The following is a 22,194-nucleotide window of genomic DNA, read 5'->3' on the forward strand; positions in this document are numbered from 1 at the left end:
AAGAATGGGGTGGTCAGCTTCCATCATAGCAAGCTAGCTACATCTATGAAAAACAGTGATAAGAATGGATATTGACACAACGCTACAGTTTTGGGTAAGTTGACTTACAGAAATAATTACTACTATTAAATTGTCTTATTTGATCAATGTTAAAATTATTAAATAAACTGCTCATACCAACCACTTTTCCAAATTCTGTATTGACTGAAATTACATCAGCAGGACTGACATGGCAACTGACTGGTTAGGACAGAACACGACACCTTCTACCAACAAGGAAGCAGCTAACGTAAACACTATGCCAGCCTGTATGAATGGCATGATTCAAAATGGCAATTGAGTGTGATTATAAGGTTATAAAAAGCTCTCCATCAAGATTTATCCTGCTAATCCAGAGATCAAATCAGAGACTGGCAGACTTTAGACTATCTACTGAATCTTAAAGGTACACCGTGGAGTTTTCTTGTAAACTCATCAACATGCATTTTGAATGCATTTTACTTCCTCACAAAACATTTGCCAAGCCAATTTTTATTGGCAAAATAGGGATCCACCCTTTAAAAATTGCTCCAGGTTACCTTTAATCCTTTAACTGACTGAAAAACAACACAACCTTAAACTTTCCAGTGAACTCTAAGCACAAAAATACGGCAAATGGCACGGAATCTCAGTTGTAAATTACCTTAAAAATGTAACTTTAACACCAGGATGGAAAGCAGTGTTTACTGCCCCCTCTGGTTTGAGTTTTCTGTTGCACCTCTGACCATCAGCAGTGATGTCACCGTGTACTGTTTAATACTGTCTATGGTACTGACGTACTGTGAAGTACACTTCTTCATCACTGCAGCAAAGTGAGATGTTAAACCACTCAGACAAAACAAGATTTTCAGCTGGTGTTAAGTTGCTCTTGAAATGAAGGATAACTATATCAAATGTACGAGGGAACAAAAATGTAACGTTTAAAATTAGTTTTATTTAGTTGGGTTTAGGAAGGAACTAGAGCTGCAAAGATTAATTGATTAGTTGTCAACTCTTAAATTAATCGCCAACTATTTTGATAATCGATTAGTCGGTTTGAGTAATTTTTTAAGACAAAAGTAAAAATTCTTTGATTCCAGCTTCTTAAATGTGAGTATTTTATAGTTTCTTCTCTCCTCTGGGACAGTAAACTGAATATCTTTTGAGTTGTGGACAAAACAAGACATTTGAGGATGTCATCTTTGGCTTTTGGGAAACACTGATCCACATTTTTCACCATTTTTTTTCATTCATTTTTTTTCTGACATTTTATAGACCAAACAACTAATCGAATAATCGAGAAAATAATCAACAGATTAATCGACTATGAAAATAATCGTTAGTTTCAGCCCTAGAAGGAACCTCCATTATTTGATAGCATTCAATAGTATGATTGAACCATATCCAGTGTTTAAAAAAAGGAAAATATCAGCATATTATATGTTAATGCTCCAACACTCTGTTGTGGAGGTGAACAGACAGGATGTTAAGATGGAAAGAGTATGGATGTTGAGAAAGGAAGGACAAAGTATGAACAAAATGAGCAGGAAAGGCAGTGTGTGGTTTGAAAATGATTGCATGAGGGAATTAAAGGAGAGAATTAAACACATTGAGTCTCTCACACCTTCTCATGGTTCTTGGGCAGAACTATAGGTGGTCTGGGGGTGTGATTGTGCAGAAAATACTGAGCACAAGCAATATACGGTTTATGATAGAAGCAATTTTAGCACAACAGCAAAAGTACGTCCAATGGATGGATTCATTTCTTACAGTTCTATTTAAGTGCACACTCCTGTGTTACCCTACTCATTTCCAAAAAACCTCATACCTAGATCTATTTAGCTGCCTTGCCATGAATGGTAAAAGCATTAGTGAAAGTGCTAAAAAAAAAAATAATCTGAAAACATACAAATAATAACTGTGTCTTGACGTGAATGTACATTAACCGGATTCACTGATATTTGTCAGATGCATTGCACACTAAATCCAATCCTATAGCTCAGCAAATCTCGGCCATCTCTCATGTTGTGTGTGTCATTACTCATCCTCCATATTTGTCTCATCACGCATCCCAATGCTCACAAACTATGGCACGCTTTCCTCTCACACACACACAGTGCCAGCTGGTTTACCCTCCCCTTCCTCCCCCGTTTACCGAGAGGTACATGGATGGATTTGAGTGTGCACACATCTCCTGCTGTTACATAAGAGCCATGCAAAGGCTTACAAATCAGATTATAATAGCCATGGGCCACACACTCAAAGAGGATAGAGGTCAGTGAAGCAACATGGCCAACCAGTGGACTGATGCTGGGATATGTCTGGGCAAGAGAAACCTGGCACCCTGTCCTGTCTGTGTCCAGTCAGTCTGCACTCGATGTCCACCTGCCTTGCAGGTATTGTTGTATTGTCTGAACTGAGCAGCCAAATTAGAGTTCCATTTTTGTTCCCTTAAGATTGTTGTGAAACATGTAGTTGGAGCCTAACCAGCCTCCCCACGTTGGCTTGGAACGCCAGGGTTTAGGAATAACAAATGGAGCTTCCTTGATTCCACGAGAGCACAAGTCTATTCTTAGGACAGCCTGTACAATTATAGGTTTGCTTCTAAATAAAGTACTAATATCCATCCACAGTTTGGTCCTACTGGTGCTACAGTATGTCTAGGTTTTAACAGCAGCAATGCAAATGTGCAAATGTAGTCAGACATATTGTTGAGTCACAGTCCAGCTGCGAATATAATCGGTGCAGTGTTGCATGAGAAACGTGACAATGAGAACAGTGAGGCCTTCAGGGTGTTTTAAAGGTGAGAAGAGGAAAAAAGGGAGTGATAAAGACAGAAGGGAGGTAAAGAAGAGAGGCAAGCTGAAAAAAGGGAGACAAGACAAAGATCCTCTGGGCATTGTTATGCAATTGTTTTTTTACTTTTCAAGATTTGGCGGTTCACTGTCATATTCCCAACTGGCTCAAGTTTTCCTGTTTTTCTACCTCTGTCCTCATTCATCATCCTTTTGTTCTCTCACAACCAAAAATGCAAGTGAGAGTTTAAAGGGGAGAAAAAGGTGAAAAACATCCCATTTGAACCTTAGTAAATGAGAGGGAGAAACATGTTGGGAGAGTTAGGGAGCAGGTTGGTGGAAAAGGAGAGGAGGGGTGTTTTAATGCTGAGAGGAAGAGTCAGATACTCCCGTTATTGTCCAGGAGCAGGGGCAGTCCTTCTAATAGCCTCACTAATCACTCTTGTCATTTTTAATCTCCCTCTTCCACCCTGGGCGTATTTAAAGCAGGGGCCTCCGTGTGCCCAGCCGAGATTAGACTAGTGAGCAGGAGAGGAGGGAGGAGGAAACGGGGGAGGAGGGCAGCAGCAGCAGCAGCAGCAGCAGCACACTCCTTGTGCACCTCACATTGGGCGCCATGTGACTGATGTTAATGCTAACAGTACAGGTGTGAATGCTAAAAATAAAGGCCAGCACAAAGATGCACGGGCTGATAATATGCACAGCGGTAAATAGATTATTGAAAAGACACGTATTACAGTATGAGTAGATACTGTATGTGTCTCAGTAGGTGACGTATGGATGTACCTTTGCATTAATGCATACATCATGAACATACAAAACCATGTTAATGTGCAAGTCATCATGTTTTAATAAACAGCACAATTATTTTGTTATTCTCATTTTAGCCAAATCCTGTATAAATAAATAAAAAAAAAAATAGAAACAAGGAGGGAGTACATTCAAAGGTGCACAGTTGTTTGTCCAGTAATAATGACATCCATGCTTTGTAAACAAGCAAACAAACAAACAATTCTTCTGTTGGGGAATCTGCCATGAGATTATTGTTCAGGAAGTCCATAAATGAACCTGACATCTTTTCAAAGTGGTTGGTTTTCCCCTTTATTACAAATGTAACTTGTTCTACCAACATTGAGCTTGAAGGTGCTTTTAACCACTGACACAGTAATGACGTATGGTTTTAGTGGGGTTTTCCAAAACACAGCAATTGTATATTTGGCATGCAAATAAGAAACACAGCCCATCTTTTTCTTTCACATCTGAAGTAAAAAACTATTAGAAACACTTTACTTGAAGGTATCTACATAAGAGTGACATGACACTGTCATGACACATGAACCCTAACCCTAACTCTAACCCTAACCCTAACTTGTCATGACAAAAACCGAATCACACTTAATGCATCACTATGTAACTTTTAGCTGCAGCTGTATTTCCAATGAGACAACCTGTAGGGGGACCGAAACGGGAAAAGTTACATAGTGTTGCTTAAATGACAGAAGTGTTATGTCATAAACGTTTATGACTTGTTTATGACACGTTCATGACAGTGTCATGTCACTCTTATGTAGTTACCTTCAAATGAAGTGTAAAGTGTAACCATAGATTGACTATTATTTTACGTCTGTATATACTGTTCGGCAATATTACATAATGGACACAACACCAGGGTGAAAGTTTACTGCATAACGTTTATTTGAAGAGTGGAGGTAGAGTTCTGAACAAATGGCCAGTCTGTGTACATGTAGGTTCAGCCCACACACAAGTACAATTCCCTGCTAATCAGATGATCCATCTGAAGCTGTGGACCGGAAATACCAGAATAAAACAGGATGTAACAACTGTTAAAACTGCCTTTCAGAGTTAAGAAGTAATGATAAAAAAATGCAAAAATATTAACCTTTCAATTGAAGAGTTGATCTCTCTTAGAGTTTTTGTTAAGATGGATCATCTAATCCATAAACGTATGTATTCTTCAGAAAAACACAAAAGCAAATGTAGAAACATGAGACGAAGTAGGCCAACATCATAACCTCTGGCTTGTATGTGCATGTGTAAATATGATGTTGTAGTATTGATCACAGTCTCTAATGTAATCCTGGCTTTCGCTTTAAAAGCACCAGCAGACGCTTCATGTGTCAGTGTGTCTCTGGTCGGTTTCCTCCTCAGCCATTTAATAGTATTAACTCAGGGTGTCTTACACAGGTGTAAAACCCTGCTGTTTAAACTCTCCTGCTGTAGTGTTTGCCAGGAATGTTTCCATTAAACTGTTTGGGCAGTTCTCTTTATAGAAAAAGAAATCCTGTCGGCCTGCAGGTGAATTCTCGCTGCTGATTCAATATAAGTGGGATCCAATAGCTGGTAATGGTTTGTTACTTTGGGGACAGAAGGAGAAATAACAACATCTATCAGTGCTGGATGAAACCCTAGAAGTCAGGAAGGCATTTTTCCAAATTGGTTATTTAAAAAAAAAAACCTTCTCTCTTAAGGAATAGCTTGACATTTTGGGACATAGGCCTACACATAGAGATATATACATATATGTATATATGTCTGTGCCTACATGTATTCACTTTCTTGTGTTAGAGATAGAATTCTAGAGTTCAACTAGAAGATTGATACCATTCTCTTGGTAAATGAAGTGACAGCCAGGAGACAGTTATCTTGGCATAAAGACTGGAAACAGGGGAAACTGTTAGCCTGGCTCTGTCTCTGCTGTACCAGCACCTTTTTTACACTTTTTGTGCAGGTTAAACAAACGAGATATAACCTGTTAATAAAAGTGAGCTTAATAGGTGCTGGTCGGTGTATTTTGTCACCTTAGGACAGCAGGCTAGCTGTTTCCCTCTGTTTCTAGTCTTTGTGCTAAACTAAGCTAACCAGCTGCTTGCGATAGCTTCATATTTAACTGACAACATGAGAGTCGTATAAATCTTCTCATCTAACTCTCGTCAAGAAAGCAAATTATTTCCCAAAATGTTTCACTACAACTTTAAACCAGAGAATATTAATGTCTGTTTGTCAATTAAATCTCCCTTATCTTCCTGACCTCAGTCACCTGGCTTCAGCATTCATCTCATTTAGATCAGTCATGATTCAAGAGGTTTTGGGGTTGTGAGTATAGAATCCCTCTCTGCAGTAAATACACTTTAAGTTTACCTGTTACATCAAGCTGGTTTTCAGCTTTACCACACCTAGTTTTGTAACCAATGCTGATGTACTCTTAAGAGCCACAGTGAGAGCATGTCAGGACACACTCTGCTGTCTGACCCACGTGATGATGCAAGAGATTTTGGGGCGAACAGGCAGGGGAGGATGCCCTGCAGCCTTTGGCAAGATCTCTGGGCTATTTTCCTCTCCACATTTAGCGTATTTAATCTGATTTGGTTTACATGGACGCCACTTGGAGAGAGAAATGGAGAGTGAGGAGAGAGATTTAAAGCCCCATGTTCAAGGTTCAAGGTCTTTATTTATAATGTGCTAAGCAATTACAGGGAAGCAGTCGTTGTCTTGGGTTTCAGAAAGAAAAGGACACACAAGTAACAGCAAAGTGAGAATCCAACACAAAGTAGTGCACGATAAAATAAGGAATAAAATATAACATAATAAAATATAAAATAAGGTAATATAAATTGTGAAGTAGACCTGAAGGCTTTCTGTGTGTAGTTAGTGTTGTAGTTATAAGTTTCCTTTTTTTTTCTTCTTTTTATTTTTGCCCAGACCTTGTTTGTCTTGTCGGCTTAGTGTTTATAATAGTCGGTCCACCGCTTTGGTCCAGATGGAAATATCTTAGTTTCACTGAATGCATTACAATGGATATCTGTACAGACATCATTGCCATTGTGATGCGGATTTTAGCATTTAGCTCACTGCTGTGCCTAAGTACAGCCTCACAGAGCTCCTAGCATTAGTCTGGTTTACATTACTGTTTTCATTCATGTTTGTTCCATCTTGTCACTTGATTGAATTTGAGATTTGTTTTTGTTTTTTTGTACCAGGGAGGACTTTGTTTACTTCCTCCCTGCACATATCCATTTACTGTTAAAGTTCCCCTCCTGTCAAAAATGTGTTTTGCTTATTGTCACTTCACTTGGATTTTTGATCTTCACTGTGCAGAATAGTGTTTGTGCAGAGTTTGACACTAAAATTCTGTTTTCACATTCATCTGCTGAAGAGGGAAAGTTTCTTGTGCTCACCTTAAATCTGAGTTTAACACGTGGACGAACTTGTTTGGAAGCCAGTCGTAGTTTAATTCCTAGCTTACACAAGTGTGATAATAAAACTCAAAACTTCCAGTGCACATACAGTACACTGAGAATGGACAGTGAAGTAGGAGACATCTTGTGTCGAATAGTTACATTTTGAAAAGAAAGTGTTTGCACATTCATAGATTCTAGATTATATGAATGTTTAACAAGGTATTTGAACCTTTTTCTTAGAAAAAAAACATATTGGGCACAAATTATTAGTCAAAGCAGAGTATATTTTATGTCTTCATATTAAAATACAATGGCTGCAACGTACAATATTAAGAATAACGGGGCCCTAGCTCTGCAGTGAAACCTCATCCCTGCATTGCCTCTTTGTCTAGAAGCATCACGACTCAGCTGCATGTGCAATCACTCGCATGTATCAGCACCACGCCCGGCAGCCTTCACTATTACGAGTGCTTTCTATGTGATGTCACAGCCTGTGACGTCCCAAGTTACATATCATCTACGCCACTGCTGTTATTTCCCAGCAGCCAACTGTGCATTTTACTCATCTCTGTAAGGTTCACTTCACACTGCCGCTACTGCTGCACAGTTCACCTTGTCGTGTCATTTCCCTGCAGGGAGGAAGAGGCTAAGAGAGAGTGATGGGTGGAGGAAGAAAAGGGTGAGGTTGGTTGTTGAGTGAGGGACAAAATAATGGTGACAAAAAGATCAGTTACGTGTGAAAGCACAGTAATTTTGCTGCTTCCCAGGAGTTTTAGATCACTGGTTTCTTGGGCATTAGGCGAGATTGGTGGCTTGGGTCACATTTGCTTAGTGTGTAGTAACTCACTACAAGTTAAAGATCAATCATCAGTCCTGCTGTTATTGGCTGTGACTTGCTATAAGTCCGTAGTGTCTCTGAGTGTGTGTATGTTCATCCTGGCACGCATCTCCCTTCGTCACTGTGCTTAATTGCTGTCTCTTCAGCTTGCAGCCATGAAAGCACAACGCCGGCTCTGTCTTTGCTCTCTACTTTGCAAGTGTCTTGGGGTTGAACATGCGTTGACAGCAGCCTTGGGCAGCAGCATGCACAGCAGCACTTTTCCACTTACTCCAAACAGCCACCAACAGCTCATTTTTATTCATTCAGTTGCTCTTCCCCTGCCAAGCTACACGCATGTCCCCACAGGCACCGCTTGACTGAGTGTTTTTTTTATCCATTTAGCTTAAGAAATAACCGTCTGACTCCCTCGATTTTCTCTATCTCCAAGGAATCATAGATGTGGGTCACACACAGGCTCATACAAACAAATAAGATATGGCTGGATTTAGAACTTTGAATACTGACTGAGGTGGGTCTTTCTGCTACACTCCAAATCCCATACTGTGTTCAGTATCCGTCCTCAGAAGTACTGCTGGTGCTGTCTTCTATCCGGGATCAGATGTGTAAACCAGTGCTTGAATTGGGCTTAAAACAATATGCTGAAGGATTATTTTCCCCAATGACACCAAAAATAAATTGCCTAGCACAGCTTTAATTGATATGCTGATTGATAGGAAATTTGATCGCAGCTATTATGATATTCAATTATTTGTTTTAGACATTTTTCAAACAAAAATATCAAACATTCCCCAGTTCCAGCTTCTTAATAATGAGAATTTGTTGCATTTATTTGTCTTATGTGATCATAAACTGAATATCTTTGGGTTCTGGACTGTTGGTCAGATAAAACAAGTCATTTGGTTTATGACCAGGAGCATTTTTCACAATTTTACTATATTATGGATCAAAGGATTCATTGATTAATTGAAAAAAATTATTAATTAAGATTAATTGACAGCATAATGATTGTTAGTTGCAGCCCTAATTTGTACACAATATATGCTATTAGTATAGTACAAATTCATCAAAAAACATTTATACCCTCACATTAACAATTCTTGCAAACAGTTTGTGTCTTCAAATCCTGCATGTGGATACTACAGTATGCCGGCTGAAAGCCTTGAAGCTGTTCTTGCACACAAATCTGTTCAACCTGGTGTGAAACATGAATCATCTTGTTGGGTCAGAATATCAGACTAATTCTCTCTGTAGAGAAAGAATAATTGGTAATATCCTCTAATAGGACCATTAGGCACAGCCATGACACACTGCTACATATTATAAAAAAATGATTAGAGTTCCAAAGGAAATATTATCTTTGTCAATACATGAATGTTACAGAGCTAAGCTAACCTGGGCTCGTAGAACAAAGGAACACCGCAACTAAAGGCTAACCTAGCTCGTAATGTAATGGTATTGGTCTCCTCTCCCTGCGTGATGCATTTAACGTGAAAATGAGACCTGTGCTTGCCCTGGAGTGTATACTTTTCTATGTAATAGGGGTTGTGCTGTGTTAAATTGACTCACACAGCCGCTGTTTCAATTCGCGCCTCAGAGACGGACCTGCTTGCTTCGGTGACCAGACTAAAACATAACAATGTATCTCAGCTTAGATGACTCATTAAAGCATGTGTGTGTCTGGTGTAAAACATATGTGCCTCAGTTTTTTATATAAATACCAGTTTCTCTCTAAAAGGAGGCTATCTTTTTGTATATTCACTTAAGGTATACATCTGAAACCAGGTAGACATTACATGTGACTCAGTCATATTGTATCCCAGGTGTAATATAGTACACTATGTGATTAGATGGCTTGGACAAACACCAGAAGTGTCACTACGTACACCACACACACACACACACACACACACACACACACACACACACACACACATAAACATGGACCATGTCAGACATAGGGAGTAGAGAACACTATGCTATTTCACAGCCATACAATTGACATGTACACCTCTGTCTTTAACAGCTCGGTTTGTCGTCGTCTTCCAAGCGGTAGTGATGTTGCCATCGTGAGGCTTGTTTGTCTCTGATCGTCAGGTCTGACAGAAAAAAAGGACACAAACAATGAGAGCAATAACAGGAAGTTACCGATGCTGAGACATACACACTGTACCTGATAAGCCAGGCACAAGCAGGTACCTGTCTCCATGGCAACCAGCTCAAGGAGGATTTGAAGACATTGTAGTGATGTGTAGGTGAAGCTAATGACGTGCGTGCGTGTGCGTGTGTTGCAATACTGTCAGAATTTTGCATTGCTGTCAGAATTTTGAACTGTTTCACAAGTGGGATCAGAGGACACTTTTGCTAAAATGACTCACAGAGCGCCAATCCTGAAGAAAGTCTTAGGCTGCATAAACTGTTGTCACAGGCTTAGTCTATAAATCCCCCTGTTCTGTCAGTCACAGGTCACCCCTCTTACATTTTAACCCCTCACTTTTACTTGCTTAATTGCATTTACTTCCCTATTTCACGATCTTTAAATTTTCTTTGATGATGTGATTTTAAGGGTCTTTTACTCAAGGAAAGATTTTATCCACTGACCTTAACTTTCATGTTTTTTTTAGTCACGTGTCGTGACGTTCCCTAGAAGCTTTTTCCTCCTCCCTCAGTCTATCCTCTGAGGGCCTTGTCTAGCGTCGTTGTGTCAAATTGTTGCTCCCTCCAGCCATCTGGTTACATCACAGACTGGAGCTTTATGGTGACATAGCTGAAAATATTATGAGCCGACAGAGACTGCGAGAGGGAGGGAGGGAGAGAGGGGACGGGAGCCTAAAGAAGTTATTTCTGTGTTTATGTCTGTGCATGTGGCTCTGTGCCATGTCTGAAGCTATAAGGGCCAACACTTTCAGCTTGTGGATGCTGCCCATACTTTATCTCTTCCTCTCTACTGCTGCAAGCCTGGAACTGTCTGAAGCAGTGATGGAGAATCTCTGCATTGCTGAATATAGTGAGCCTGACACTGTCATGTTTAAGGCGGGAGCTACTGTAACAGACCCTGTTGTCTAGAGTAAAAAATATCTAGGTACAAATATGTGTGCCTATGTAAGCTGCAAACTGTGTGTTGTTTTTGCAAATATTCTCACACAAATTTAGGGATTGGGGCCCTCAGGTAGTTGATTTAGGGGGTTATAAGATTATTATCAGGATGAGAAAGAAGTAATAACATATTTGTGCTACGCGCAATTATGTTTATTTTATAAAAAGCACTTGAACTACCCAGAACTTAAAGACACACTGCAACAGGGGGTCAGATGTAGACATTGTTGGCTGTACCGCAGGGCGAGGGCCAGCGCTATGTGAGTGAGTGATAGTGAGTGAGATGACTTGAGGGTTTGTGTTTCCTTATTGGCCATTGCCTTTTCAAAATGAATCGACGTGACAGTCAGGCTTTTGACTCCACTATTGCCGATCAATCAGCAATTAAAACCGGCTTTTTAAAAGCACGGGCAGAGTACATGCAGATAAACGTTTGTTGTTTGACATTATCTTAATAGAGATGCTGTGACCCTGATGTTGCAGACACAGGCTGGTTCTCATTGCACATGCTGACAGGGCAAACCACTCTCTAATTTTTAAATCACCCAACATGTAATTTACTATAAAACATCTGACTAGTTCTTTATTATCTCATGTGAGCCAGACTACAGATATAAAGATCTCCTATCAAACAAGTCAGAAAAAGGAATCACATAATTTTTAATCTGTAAGATTTCCTTAGTTTGTTGTAGGCAGAGTATCCTTGTGCAATACTTTTGAAGAAGTTCCCTCAAACAAATCAATATATTTTTGCCGAGGTCTTTTTTCCTGTCCTTTTCAAATATCAACTTCATTTCAGGATTGTGCATTGTAGAAATGGTCATTTCTGGAGTTTGCAGCATTTCAGTTTTTCATATTTGCCACCAATGCGCCATTGTTTTGTCACGCTGATAAACGCTTTAAACCCAACCATGTTTTTATTTTGTTTGCAGAAAGTGAGCGAGAAAGTTGGAGGTGCAGAAGGAACGAAGCTTGATGTGGACTTCACTGAAATGGAAAAGGCAAGACTGAACTTTTTCTGTTTTCACCTCAAGAATGAAAACTAATGCAATAGCTCATTATTAGTTTACCAGAAGATCAAAATCACAATGCTGTTGGATCCAAACAGACATTATAAATATCACACCAACCATTTCTGCTGTTATGTTGGAAAAAGAAGATCAAAAATTACAAAGGTCCACCAGAAATATTGAGAGAAATATCGAGGGGAATATTTCTCTCAGCATCTCCAGTGGATATAAACATTCTTTTCAACATGTTGTGACCCTGGCTTTTAATGGGGAATCACTAGAAACACTTGCTGCTTATTCTGTGGTAAACATGATTAGAAGGACCAACTGCTTGGTCCAAAAGAATGAATGTCTCATTTCACTAAAAATATATTAACAGAAATATGTTGCACCAGTGTTTACATTGAAATTAATAATACCACTGGGCAGCTTGCAGGAATGTGTGTAACTGAGTGTTGTCAGGGCTTACCTCGTAGTGTAACTTCCCTGAATAAGTGAAGGTAAAAAAGAAGAAGTTAGTTAAAAATGACAAATTGCATGTTTACCTTAAACCCTGTGGCCATAATGTTCCTGCATTGCCACTATTTTGTATAAACAGTCTTTGCGTGCGTGCGTCGTGCGTGCGTACCTGCCTGCCTGCCTGCCGTGCGTGTGTGTGGAAAACGGTAATTGCAAAGGAATAAGCTGAACATAAACATGAATGTAGTAAATGTATATGCATATTCAACAGCTGTAACACAGTACTTTATGTAAAAGTGTAAAGGGTAAAGTGACATGCGCTCAGAGTTCAAGAATTCAAAAGTCTTATGGCCTGTGGGATGAAGCTGTCCCTGAGTCTGGTGGTGCCGGACCAGATTGTGTGTGTGTGTGTGTGTGTGTGTGTGTGTGTGTGTGTGTGTGTGTGTGTGTGTGTGTTTTCATACCTCCCTGAAAACATTGGTGCTCTGAATAACATATTTAATTTTTTTCAATATGTGAGCAATAATAAATACGTGTGTGTGTATATATACCTGTGAGTGCTTATGTATTTTGAGCATCACCACATGTGTGTGTTTACATATGATCCTGTGTGTTAGTTCCTGTGTGCAGAGGCTGAGCGTTGCAGAGCTGCTGGGAGCTGGCAGGTCTCATCGCACTTAACAAGAACATCATGGCCAGCTCTCGGCTCTGCACGTCTCTCTCTCTCACCATCCTGCAGAACAAAGCAACCCTTTCTTTTATCTTGTTTTTTTTCTCTCACTATTAGATGCACACATTATTTATATGCTGTTGTATTTCTCTTATCCTCTCCCACAATCTTTCAGCCATTACTTATTTTCGTTTCCATCCACATCATTTCTTAACTGTTATTTCTGCACCTTCTGTCTCCCTCTACATGTTATTTTACATTGTGGTTTATAGAAGATGGACGTCACCTCTCGGGCAGTGCTGGACATCATGACCAAGACTACTGAGTATCTGCAGCCAAACCCAGGTGACATAAACCAGCTGTGCAAGATGATAATGTGATGTATTGTTTACTTTCAGACTAAAGGCTGTCTCCCAAACCTCAATATTTTTAAAACTTATTAAAGAAAAACATTTGCTTCAGAAATATGCTATGAAAGCATTTATGCACTTACACACATTATATATACATAGTCACATATACATACTGTACACCTATTCATACACATACTCTATATTATAATGCCTTTGTGGTGATAGCTGTGGCCGGAGGCATTATGTTTTCGAGTTGTCCGTCTGTCCCATTCTTGTGAACGCGATGTCAGGAACCCCTGAAGGGAATTTCTTTTAATTTGACAAAAATGTCCACTTCGACTCAAGGATGAACTGATTTAGATTTTGGAGGTCAAAGGTAAAGGTCACTGTGACCTCACAACACATGTTTTCAGCTTAAAACTGTGGTGAATGTGATCTTCTGTGCTGTCAGGTTGAAGACGTGTGTGAAGCATCCATGTTTCGTTTTTTGGCCATAACTCAAGAATTCCTCTGCTAATTAAGACAAACATTTCACACAAATGTCTAATAGGATAAAATGATGAAGCGATGACATTTTACATCCAAAAGGTCAAGGGTCAACTTCACTTCAACTGCTTCTCAGGCCATTATTCAACGCCATAACTCAGGGACAGAAGGGGAGACATTTGGTCAGATACTGAATTTGTGACCGTGATCTTAAAACTGTGGTGAATGTATAGATCTTGAAGACGTGTGTGTGTGAAGCATCCATGTTTTTCAAAAAAACTACCCTTAATGCTTTTATTAAATTTCTTCAAAATCTTCGCTACATTTTAGTTTTCAAATCTAATTCTTGTCTCTAATCCTTATGTTGACAAAATGTTTACCTCACACTAGTAACAGGGTTTACCCCTCCTGAAATAAAGAGCGCCTCTGCTAGCATCAGTAGAAATGTATTACATTTTTATGAAATATATTATATAACTGACTGTTTTGACCGTCAACTAATTACTAGATTAAACGCAAGACGAGATGTTTCAGGCTCTGTATGATTCAGCTCAGCAGGTGTAATTAACTGATCGATCACATCATGATTTTGCTTTGCGGTAATTAAACAGCAGCATGTCTGTCTTTTTACAAATTAGGAAATCTCGAGGCAGTGGGAAAAGGCTCACTGAGGTGGGGGTGTCAGAGGAAAATCTTGCCACTGCACTGGCAGAAAAAAATAACTTCCAAATCATCTGCCTTGACTTCACAGCCACCAGAGCCAAGATGAGCATGATGAACTCCATGTCACGTATGCGGGGACAGGAGAAGGGACCGGGCTACACGCAGACCGAGGCCATCCTGGGAGAGTCCATGCAGAGGTTTGGCAGAGAGCTCGGAGAGGAGTCTAACTTTGGTGAGCTGCAGCACATTTTGAGAGAGAGAGAGAGAGAGAGAGAGAGAGAGAGAGAGAGAGAGAGAGAGAGAGAGAGAGAGAGAGAGAGAGAGAGAGAGAGAGAGAGAGAGAGAGAGAGAGAGAGAGAGAGAGAGAGAGAGAGAGAGAGAGAGAGAGAGAGAGAGAGAGAGAGAGAGAGAGAGAGTTTAATATTAAATGCTTCACAAGAATCAAGCTGCATCATTTTATTCCCTCAAGGACACAGGAACAATGTGATGATAAATGCATGAGCCTATTTTTCAGACAAGTTCCCTGAAGGAATGAAAGAGGGACACTGTGTTCGCACGGTCGTTATACGGTCGTATAAATCGTATTTTGAACAGCTAACATTGCGTGTAAACGGGAATATTGGTGGATATATTCATTTCATTAGCCATGTAAACAGCTTAGTCGGAATATCGTCTTTTTCGGAATAAGGGCAAAAACTGGAATATTATGGGCATGTAAACGTAGTTACTGACACTGGGCTGTGTGCTATTCATGTGTTTTTTGTTTGTTTTTTGGTGTCTAAATGTGTCTTTTTTTCTCCAGGCCTTGCTCTGATTGATGCTGGGGAAGCCATGCGTGAGCTTGGAGAGGTTAAAGATGCTCTGGACATGGAGGTCAAGCAGAATTTCATTGATCCACTGCAGAATCTCTACGAAAAAGATCTGAAGGAGATTCAGGTACGAGTGCAGAACTTTAATGCACCACCGGGAAAAGAAAAACAACAACTAATAATCTAAGTTATGTCTTGGTCAAAGATTCAGCTTTACTTTCTCGCTTTCCTTCTTTTGCAGCATCACCTGAAGAAAATGGAGGGTCGTCGTCTGGACTTTGATTATAAGAAGAAACGTCAGGGCAAAGTGCAAGAAGACGATCTGAAACAGGCACTAGAGAAATTTGACGACTCCAAGGAGATTGCTGAGCTAAGCATGTTCAACCTGTTGGAGAGTGATGTAAGGATTATTTTACCTACCATTTTTTATTTGTTTGTTTGTTTTTTGGTTTTGTTGAATCAACCCATTCAATTTACTGTACTGTCTTACACTTTCTGCTGTTGATGTGACTAGCTACCACAACCATTCCCATTGCCCGTTTGTCCTCCTCAAACCATGATAAGCAAGGGGATCATCTTCTTACTAGAAGCCCCCATTTACTCTACAATGGACAAACATGTAGAAATACTACATTAAAGCTCCACAAATATATTTTTTTTCTATAGAAACACAACTCCATTGAATGCTAATATCTCTGTCTACTAGATGTACATGAAGTAATAAGCAATTTTGTCCGAACAACTTTATAAAGCGAGTCATTGTTTTTCAGGTTGTTGTGAAGTTTTTCTGCCCCAAAACAATCAATTAATGCAGTTATAACATCATCAGGAATATTAGTTGATCCTGTATGTGGGCAAAACCGTCTCACCACAAGGTCCATGAGTAACTGTTCTGGAGCGTTCTATCATATTGCACAATCTTCCTCAGCAGATGAAGTTTTGTCCAGTTGTCATGGAATTGCCAATGTTTAAACTGCCATTTTTTTATCATTTTAAGGACTTCTGGTCCATGTTGGCCTAAAAACAAACATCTACAATTCGGTGAAGTTCGTCCACTGAGGAAGATCGCGTGAGGCTATTGAAAGCTCTAGAACAGCTGCAAATGGACCTTGCAGGAAATTGTTTGGTCCTACTGATGAATTAACTGTCAATCCTGACGGAAATCAAGAGCCCACTTTTTTTACTTTAGACGTCTGAGTTTGAGTGAATTTAAGTCCAGGTCTCAGTAAAAATCATCATTATGGGTGATGTGTACCAGGTGTCATGGTGTCATTATGTCTTTAACAGATTGAACAGGTGAGCCAGCTCTCTGCACTGGTACATGCTCAGGTGGAGTACCACAGCCGGGCCGCTGAGATCCTCACACAGCTCTCCAGTAAGATCGACGAACGGTTAGTATTCACATTTCCTGTTTCACAGGGATCTTTTTGTTTTACTGTACCTTATTGGATGTACTTACAATAACGTGTAGAATTTCAGTCACAAACTGTTATTTACCAATGCAGCATTGCCACAGAAACACACTGTGGTTAATGTTAATCTCTATTATTTGCGCATTGACAGATTCTTTGTTTTTGCAGGATAAAGGACACTGCAGTCAAACCGAGGAAAGAGTTCGCTCCTAAACCACGTACGTCTCTGGACTTCTCCATCAGTGAGAACCACAATGGAGGCCTCCACGGTGCTCGCTCTCCAGGTGAGAGCCAGAGTACATTTGCTCAGCCTAATGCTCCTGGGTTTTTCCTAACAAGTAAAGGCCAAAAGAAAAGAAAGAAACGCAGTAAATGTATTATAATGCATTGCAGGGCAAAGTTAGTGCAACTTTTGAAATGCAACATTTCCTTCAGGTGTTTCACAATAAAAGCCTTCCAGGAAAGAGAAAGGATTAAGTGTTTAGAAGCCTTTTAATGTTAAACATACTGTATGGAGTGAGTTTTGTTTGCATGAACAAACAGTTACAATAACAAATCAATACTACAAACAGAGGGAAGTTTCTTACTAAAATATGATAACACATATAGTTAATTTTTTATTTAAACAGTTATTTTCATTGAATTCTAATTTTTTAAGAGATGTGCACAATAACATATAGGTGTAAGTATAGACAAATGCACATGAATACACAACAACACACAATTTACATAGCCTATAAAATAGGCATTAGTTCCACATTAAAGAAGACAATTCAAGTGCTCTTCCGAATAGCAGATGAGAAACATGATTTGTTTCTATAGAAAAATCTTGTCAAAGTAAAATAAAAGCAGTGCTTTTATTTATTAAATTAAAAGGCAGATATCTGTGAATTTACAGTGTCTTTCTTCCATTTCTTTCAGTTCCCAAAATTTCATTTATTACCTGTACTGAACAGAATATTCAGCAATTCAGAACTAATTAATACAACTCTGCGCTCTTCTCTTTCCCTCTTATGATTTTTGTTTATTCTTCCAGGGGCGAGGTCTCCAGGTGAGCCAGGTCTAACTTATCTGTCAGCTTCTCCATCTGTGTGCTCACCTATTAATTTCTTCAACAACATCTTTGCATTTACACTTGAAACTCAAAACTACTTCTGCTGCTTTCTTTCTCTCACTCCCCCCTCGTGTTGTTCCCTCTTCCCTCTTTGCAGCAAGGTCCCCAGGTGAGACAAAAGTGAATCCCCAGAGAGATACAACAATATCTCTTCCACCACTTTGTCATTTCTTGGTCTATCTCTCTTTTTGTTTGTGTCTTTGTCATGGGAAAATTGTTGCACTCAAATTAAACAAATTAACAGCAGAAAAACAAGTGCCATCTGCTCCCTGTACAAAGAATGCCCGACCTACAGTGACAATGAAAACTTACCAGCAGACGAGCATTTGCTGTTTCTGTTTTGTTCTCGTCTATCTTCTGAGCCATCATATCCTCCTCTTTCTTTGTCTGTCTGCCTCTCTGCCAATGTATTGCCCAACTTGTGTTTCTTCTTGTTTTGTTTATAGACTTTTTCATTGCTCTGCCTGCTGTACTTACCCATCTATTCATCACTTATCCATCTTGAAAATGCTATTAAACATAAACGCTTCTGTTCTTTTTTCACCGTTTTCTGCTTTCCCCTTTGCAGCAAGATCTCCAGGTGAGCAAGAGTGACTTGGGAAGAGATGCAAAATCTCTCTCTATAACTCTCATTTTTATCCTTCTTTAAACAGACTTTGTGTGCATTTTTGTTCGCAGTGCAGCTCATCTGCAGTGCTGTTTCTGTCTAACCCCTGGTTTCTCTTTTGTCTCTATTTTGTTTAATCAAATTGCTCATCTTTCCTTTATTGTTAAAGAAATTATTCAACATTTTTGGGAAATGCGCTTATTAGCTTATTTGCTCTGAGTTAGATAAGAGGATTGATACGACTCTCATGTCTGGATGCTCAATATGAAGCAGCAGCCAGCTAGCTTAGCATAAAGACTGGAAATGGGGTAACAGCCTGGCTCTGTCCAACGGTAACAAAATCCACCTACCAGGACCTCTAAAGCTCACTAATTAGTTAGTTTTATCACCATAAAACTAACTAACTAGAGCTGCACTGGTCGGGAGCAGTAACTTCCTGTAGTCTCAGCTTGTTGCTTGACTGCTCAGAGCCAAAAAATGTCCTCATAAAATGGTCCTTTGTACACTATTTTTACACACAGTAACATACTAGTTATCAGCCTCAAACAGCGTTTTTCAGCAGTAATCCAGGATGAAAATCTGCGTAATTTAGCGGACTGTTTCTCTGCTTGGGGTGGAGATTGTTAATATTCAGAGTCTTATTTTTTTAATTTGTTTAAGATCTGCAGAAAACTGCGAAAAATTCTGCATCTGCAGAATTCCGTGTGACCATGCTATTTATACACACATAAATAGCATGTTTAATACAAACAAGATATAACTTGTGAATAAGTGAGCTTTAGAGGTGCTGGTAGGCGCATTTTGTTACCGTTGGACAGAGCCAAGCTAGCTGTTTCCCCTAGCCCTGATCGAGACTGTCTCACCCACCGCATGGTATTTGATATTTGGTAAGAATCACAGTTGTAGTGTATTTTTCCCCCCCCCCAATGTCCACAAGGGGCAACAATGAGTCCATTTAACACTGGAAAACGTTAATGCTTTATCGAAAGAGTTTTCAAAGTATATTTTTTGGTTTTACAAGAAAATTACTGAAAAATGACTTGAAGAAGACTTCAAGGATGAAGACTGACTGTTTGGTTTGGCAAATGTATGTCTGGTTAACCGCCCGACCTCCAGTACAGAGCAGCGCACAGCTGCTTCCTCGCGTCTCCCATACAGTATGAGACATGTTTCCTCCTGTTTCCGTTCTTTATGCTGTAGCCTTAACAGACCAATACGGGAGTTGTATCAATCCTCTTATCTACCTCTCCCCCAGAAAGAGAATAAGTGTATTTCTAAAATGTAGAACTATTCCTTGTATGTTCAAAGTAAATGTGACTGTAACTGTAACATTTCAATCTTTTCTAATAAAAAATTGTTGATCACAAAAAAAAATTAGAACTATTCCTTTAATCATTGTATGCCTCATTATTATTTTCTGGTCACTGATGTTCATGTTTTGTGTCTCTTCTGCTTTGTCTCCTCTGCATCTCCCTCTTCTCTTTCCCTCTTTCAGCAAGGACTCCAGGTGAGCCTTTCACAAGCAATTATTATGTCTCTAATCTACTGTATATGCAGCATCTTATCTCTTACCTATAGCCTCTGATCTAACTCCTCTTTTCCTATCTCTCCAACTCTTTTCTCCAGCCCCGATGGACCAGCCCTGCTGTCGTGCACTGTACGATTTTGACCCCGAGAATGAAGGTGAGCTAGGCTTCAAGGAAGGCGATATCATCACCCTGACCAATAAGATCGATGACAACTGGTACGAGGGCATGCTGCACGGCACCTCCGGCTTCTTCCCCATCAACTATGTAGATATCCTGGTGCCGCTGCCCCAATAGGACGTCACCACTCCCAGCTGTGGTGAAACAGATCCTGGTCTCCAGTCCAGTCCCCCCCCCCCAGTATCCCCGGTAACCTTTACCTTAACATCCCTACCAACCATCTGTACTCCACTTAAAAGGAGGCAACACAGCAACAACACAAAGAATGAAGACTGACGACGAATTGAAACAAGTATGCACCAATTGAGCGTAAAAACTTTAAAAGAGAAAAAAATCTGCATTTATGTCGTTGCTTTCCCCTTATCCCAGGAGGTACCTTCAGGCTTCCACAGCCATTACTGTCCCGGCTTTTGTCTCTGTTTGAGTTGGCTGTCAGTCTGTCATAACTTCCGTAAGTTTATTAAGAGCAGCTTTGCAAAATCCCACTTTTCTCTCATTCACTGTACTTTGTGGAAACCTCTACAGTAGATAGAAATGTAAACTTTTCTCTCACATAATGGGAAAAGAATCGTGTTTGTTAGAGACTATAGGTCAAGCATGGTTTAAAGTGTTTGTTTTATCTTATTAAAAAATATGCTGAGCTGATTTTGTTTTGAATATTCCTCTTTTGTTAATGGTAGTTGTCTCTCGGCGTCCAAAGTTCTGTCCAAAGGATGTCCTCACCTTCAGAGTATTGACAAAAGTTGTAGACTAGATTAAAATATCTAGTTGATAACTAACAACCAAGGTTACCCATCGTATTTTTGTTTTTTACATAACGTGCGCATGATTGGTTGTATGTGATTTAGATACCAAAGTTACCTGCAAAAACCAGAGTCAACTCCAATTTTTGCTTCAAGATTTCCAGACAGCACAGTGTCAGTGAATCTGTTCAACACAACAGGCTAAGCTTTGCAATCTCTAGTTCTTTGGTATTTTAATCTGGAAGGGTGAAACTGTATTCTAAAGTATGTGATATTACCTATCTGAGCCAGTGGAGTGATGACATGATTTTCAAAAACACAAGTTGTGAAGTTTAAACTGTTTGAAGTAATGTAAGAAAACTATGGTGCATAAGTTTCGATCCTCCGACGTGTATTTTATCATCAGCTTGTGTGAAAAATGGTTGATGTATTGTGATATAATAACTTATAGGACTTAACTGCTCATTTCTTTCTGCAGCTGAAGGTGTAGCTATTTTTGCTGCATAACCTACTAGTCCGATTAGTATTCTGTAGTTTAGCTGTCTATAAGCCAGTGGTTAAGATGAAACTAGACATAGCCAAGAGTGCACAAATGGCCTAACAGAATAAGAAATAATTTATTTTTGTCTTGGTGGAAATGTTTTATTCATTGGAATAATGCAACTTACACTAAAAACCCTTTTCTCCAACGTAATATGGACAATAAGTCGCTGGTTTACCCTTTTCATGTCATGTTTGACCTCAGAAAAATTGTTTCATTTTCTCTCACCAGCTATATAGTTGTATGCAGTATTGTGTGGGACTTTTTCCTCTTCTTTAATTTATGTATTCAAACCAGACTTTGTTATTACAATACATGTTTTAGTCAGCTAAGCAGTTGGGTGTCGTGCACACGTTATTCCTGGGGTTTTATGGTCTGTGATGTTAACGATGTATTTACCTTCTGCAAAAAACTCTGCAGCAGTTAACACTATTTTCCCACTCATCTTGTATTAATGTTGTGCGTGTACTTTGGGGGAGGGGTTTGGGTTTGCATACAGTACATGTTATGCACAGGGACGGGGTTACAGAGGACCTCTGATGCTGAGGTATTTAAGATATACTGTCTCTGACGGTGTTCTACATTAAAACAAACATGGATGTTTCTTTAATCAAAGGCCCAATTCATTATATTCAGCAGAATTACAATAAATTATACAAAATTAACTAAGGTCCA

The 22,194-nt window shown here is 39.5% G+C and overlaps 1 protein-coding gene across 13 annotated transcripts in view; it reads left to right on the forward strand.

The window, feature by feature from the left end:
- Positions 1 to 20,880, forward strand: part of sh3gl2a (SH3 domain containing GRB2 like 2a, endophilin A1) — a 37,855-nt gene extending 16,975 nt beyond the window's left edge. The window contains exons 2-13 of one of the 13 annotated variants that reach the window (XM_031276866.2): positions 11,879 to 11,947; positions 13,358 to 13,430; positions 14,676 to 14,819; positions 15,390 to 15,523; positions 15,638 to 15,796; positions 16,684 to 16,787; positions 16,977 to 17,092; positions 17,845 to 17,859; positions 18,020 to 18,031; positions 18,491 to 18,502; positions 20,025 to 20,036; positions 20,156 to 20,880. In XM_031276866.2, coding sequence (XP_031132726.1) covers positions 11,879 to 11,947; positions 13,358 to 13,430; positions 14,676 to 14,819; positions 15,390 to 15,523; positions 15,638 to 15,796; positions 16,684 to 16,787; positions 16,977 to 17,092; positions 17,845 to 17,859; positions 18,020 to 18,031; positions 18,491 to 18,502; positions 20,025 to 20,036; positions 20,156 to 20,352 — 1,047 coding nt within the window. In that variant the 3' untranslated portion in view covers positions 20,353 to 20,880. Of the gene's footprint in view, positions 1 to 11,878; positions 11,948 to 13,357; positions 13,431 to 14,675; positions 14,820 to 15,389; positions 15,524 to 15,637; positions 15,797 to 16,683; positions 16,788 to 16,976; positions 17,093 to 17,844; positions 17,860 to 18,019; positions 18,032 to 18,490; positions 18,503 to 20,024; positions 20,037 to 20,149 lie in introns of all 13 variants that reach the window. The other 12 variants (XM_031276868.2, XM_031276870.2, XM_031276872.2 and 9 more) reach the window with 12 other exon arrangements.
- The last annotated feature ends 1,314 nt before the right edge of the window (positions 20,881 to 22,194 follow it).

The sequence above is a fragment of the Sander lucioperca genome, chromosome 4 (assembly GCF_008315115.2).
Source record: "Sander lucioperca isolate FBNREF2018 chromosome 4, SLUC_FBN_1.2, whole genome shotgun sequence".
NCBI classification, from domain to species: Eukaryota; Metazoa; Chordata; class Actinopteri; order Perciformes; family Percidae; genus Sander; species Sander lucioperca.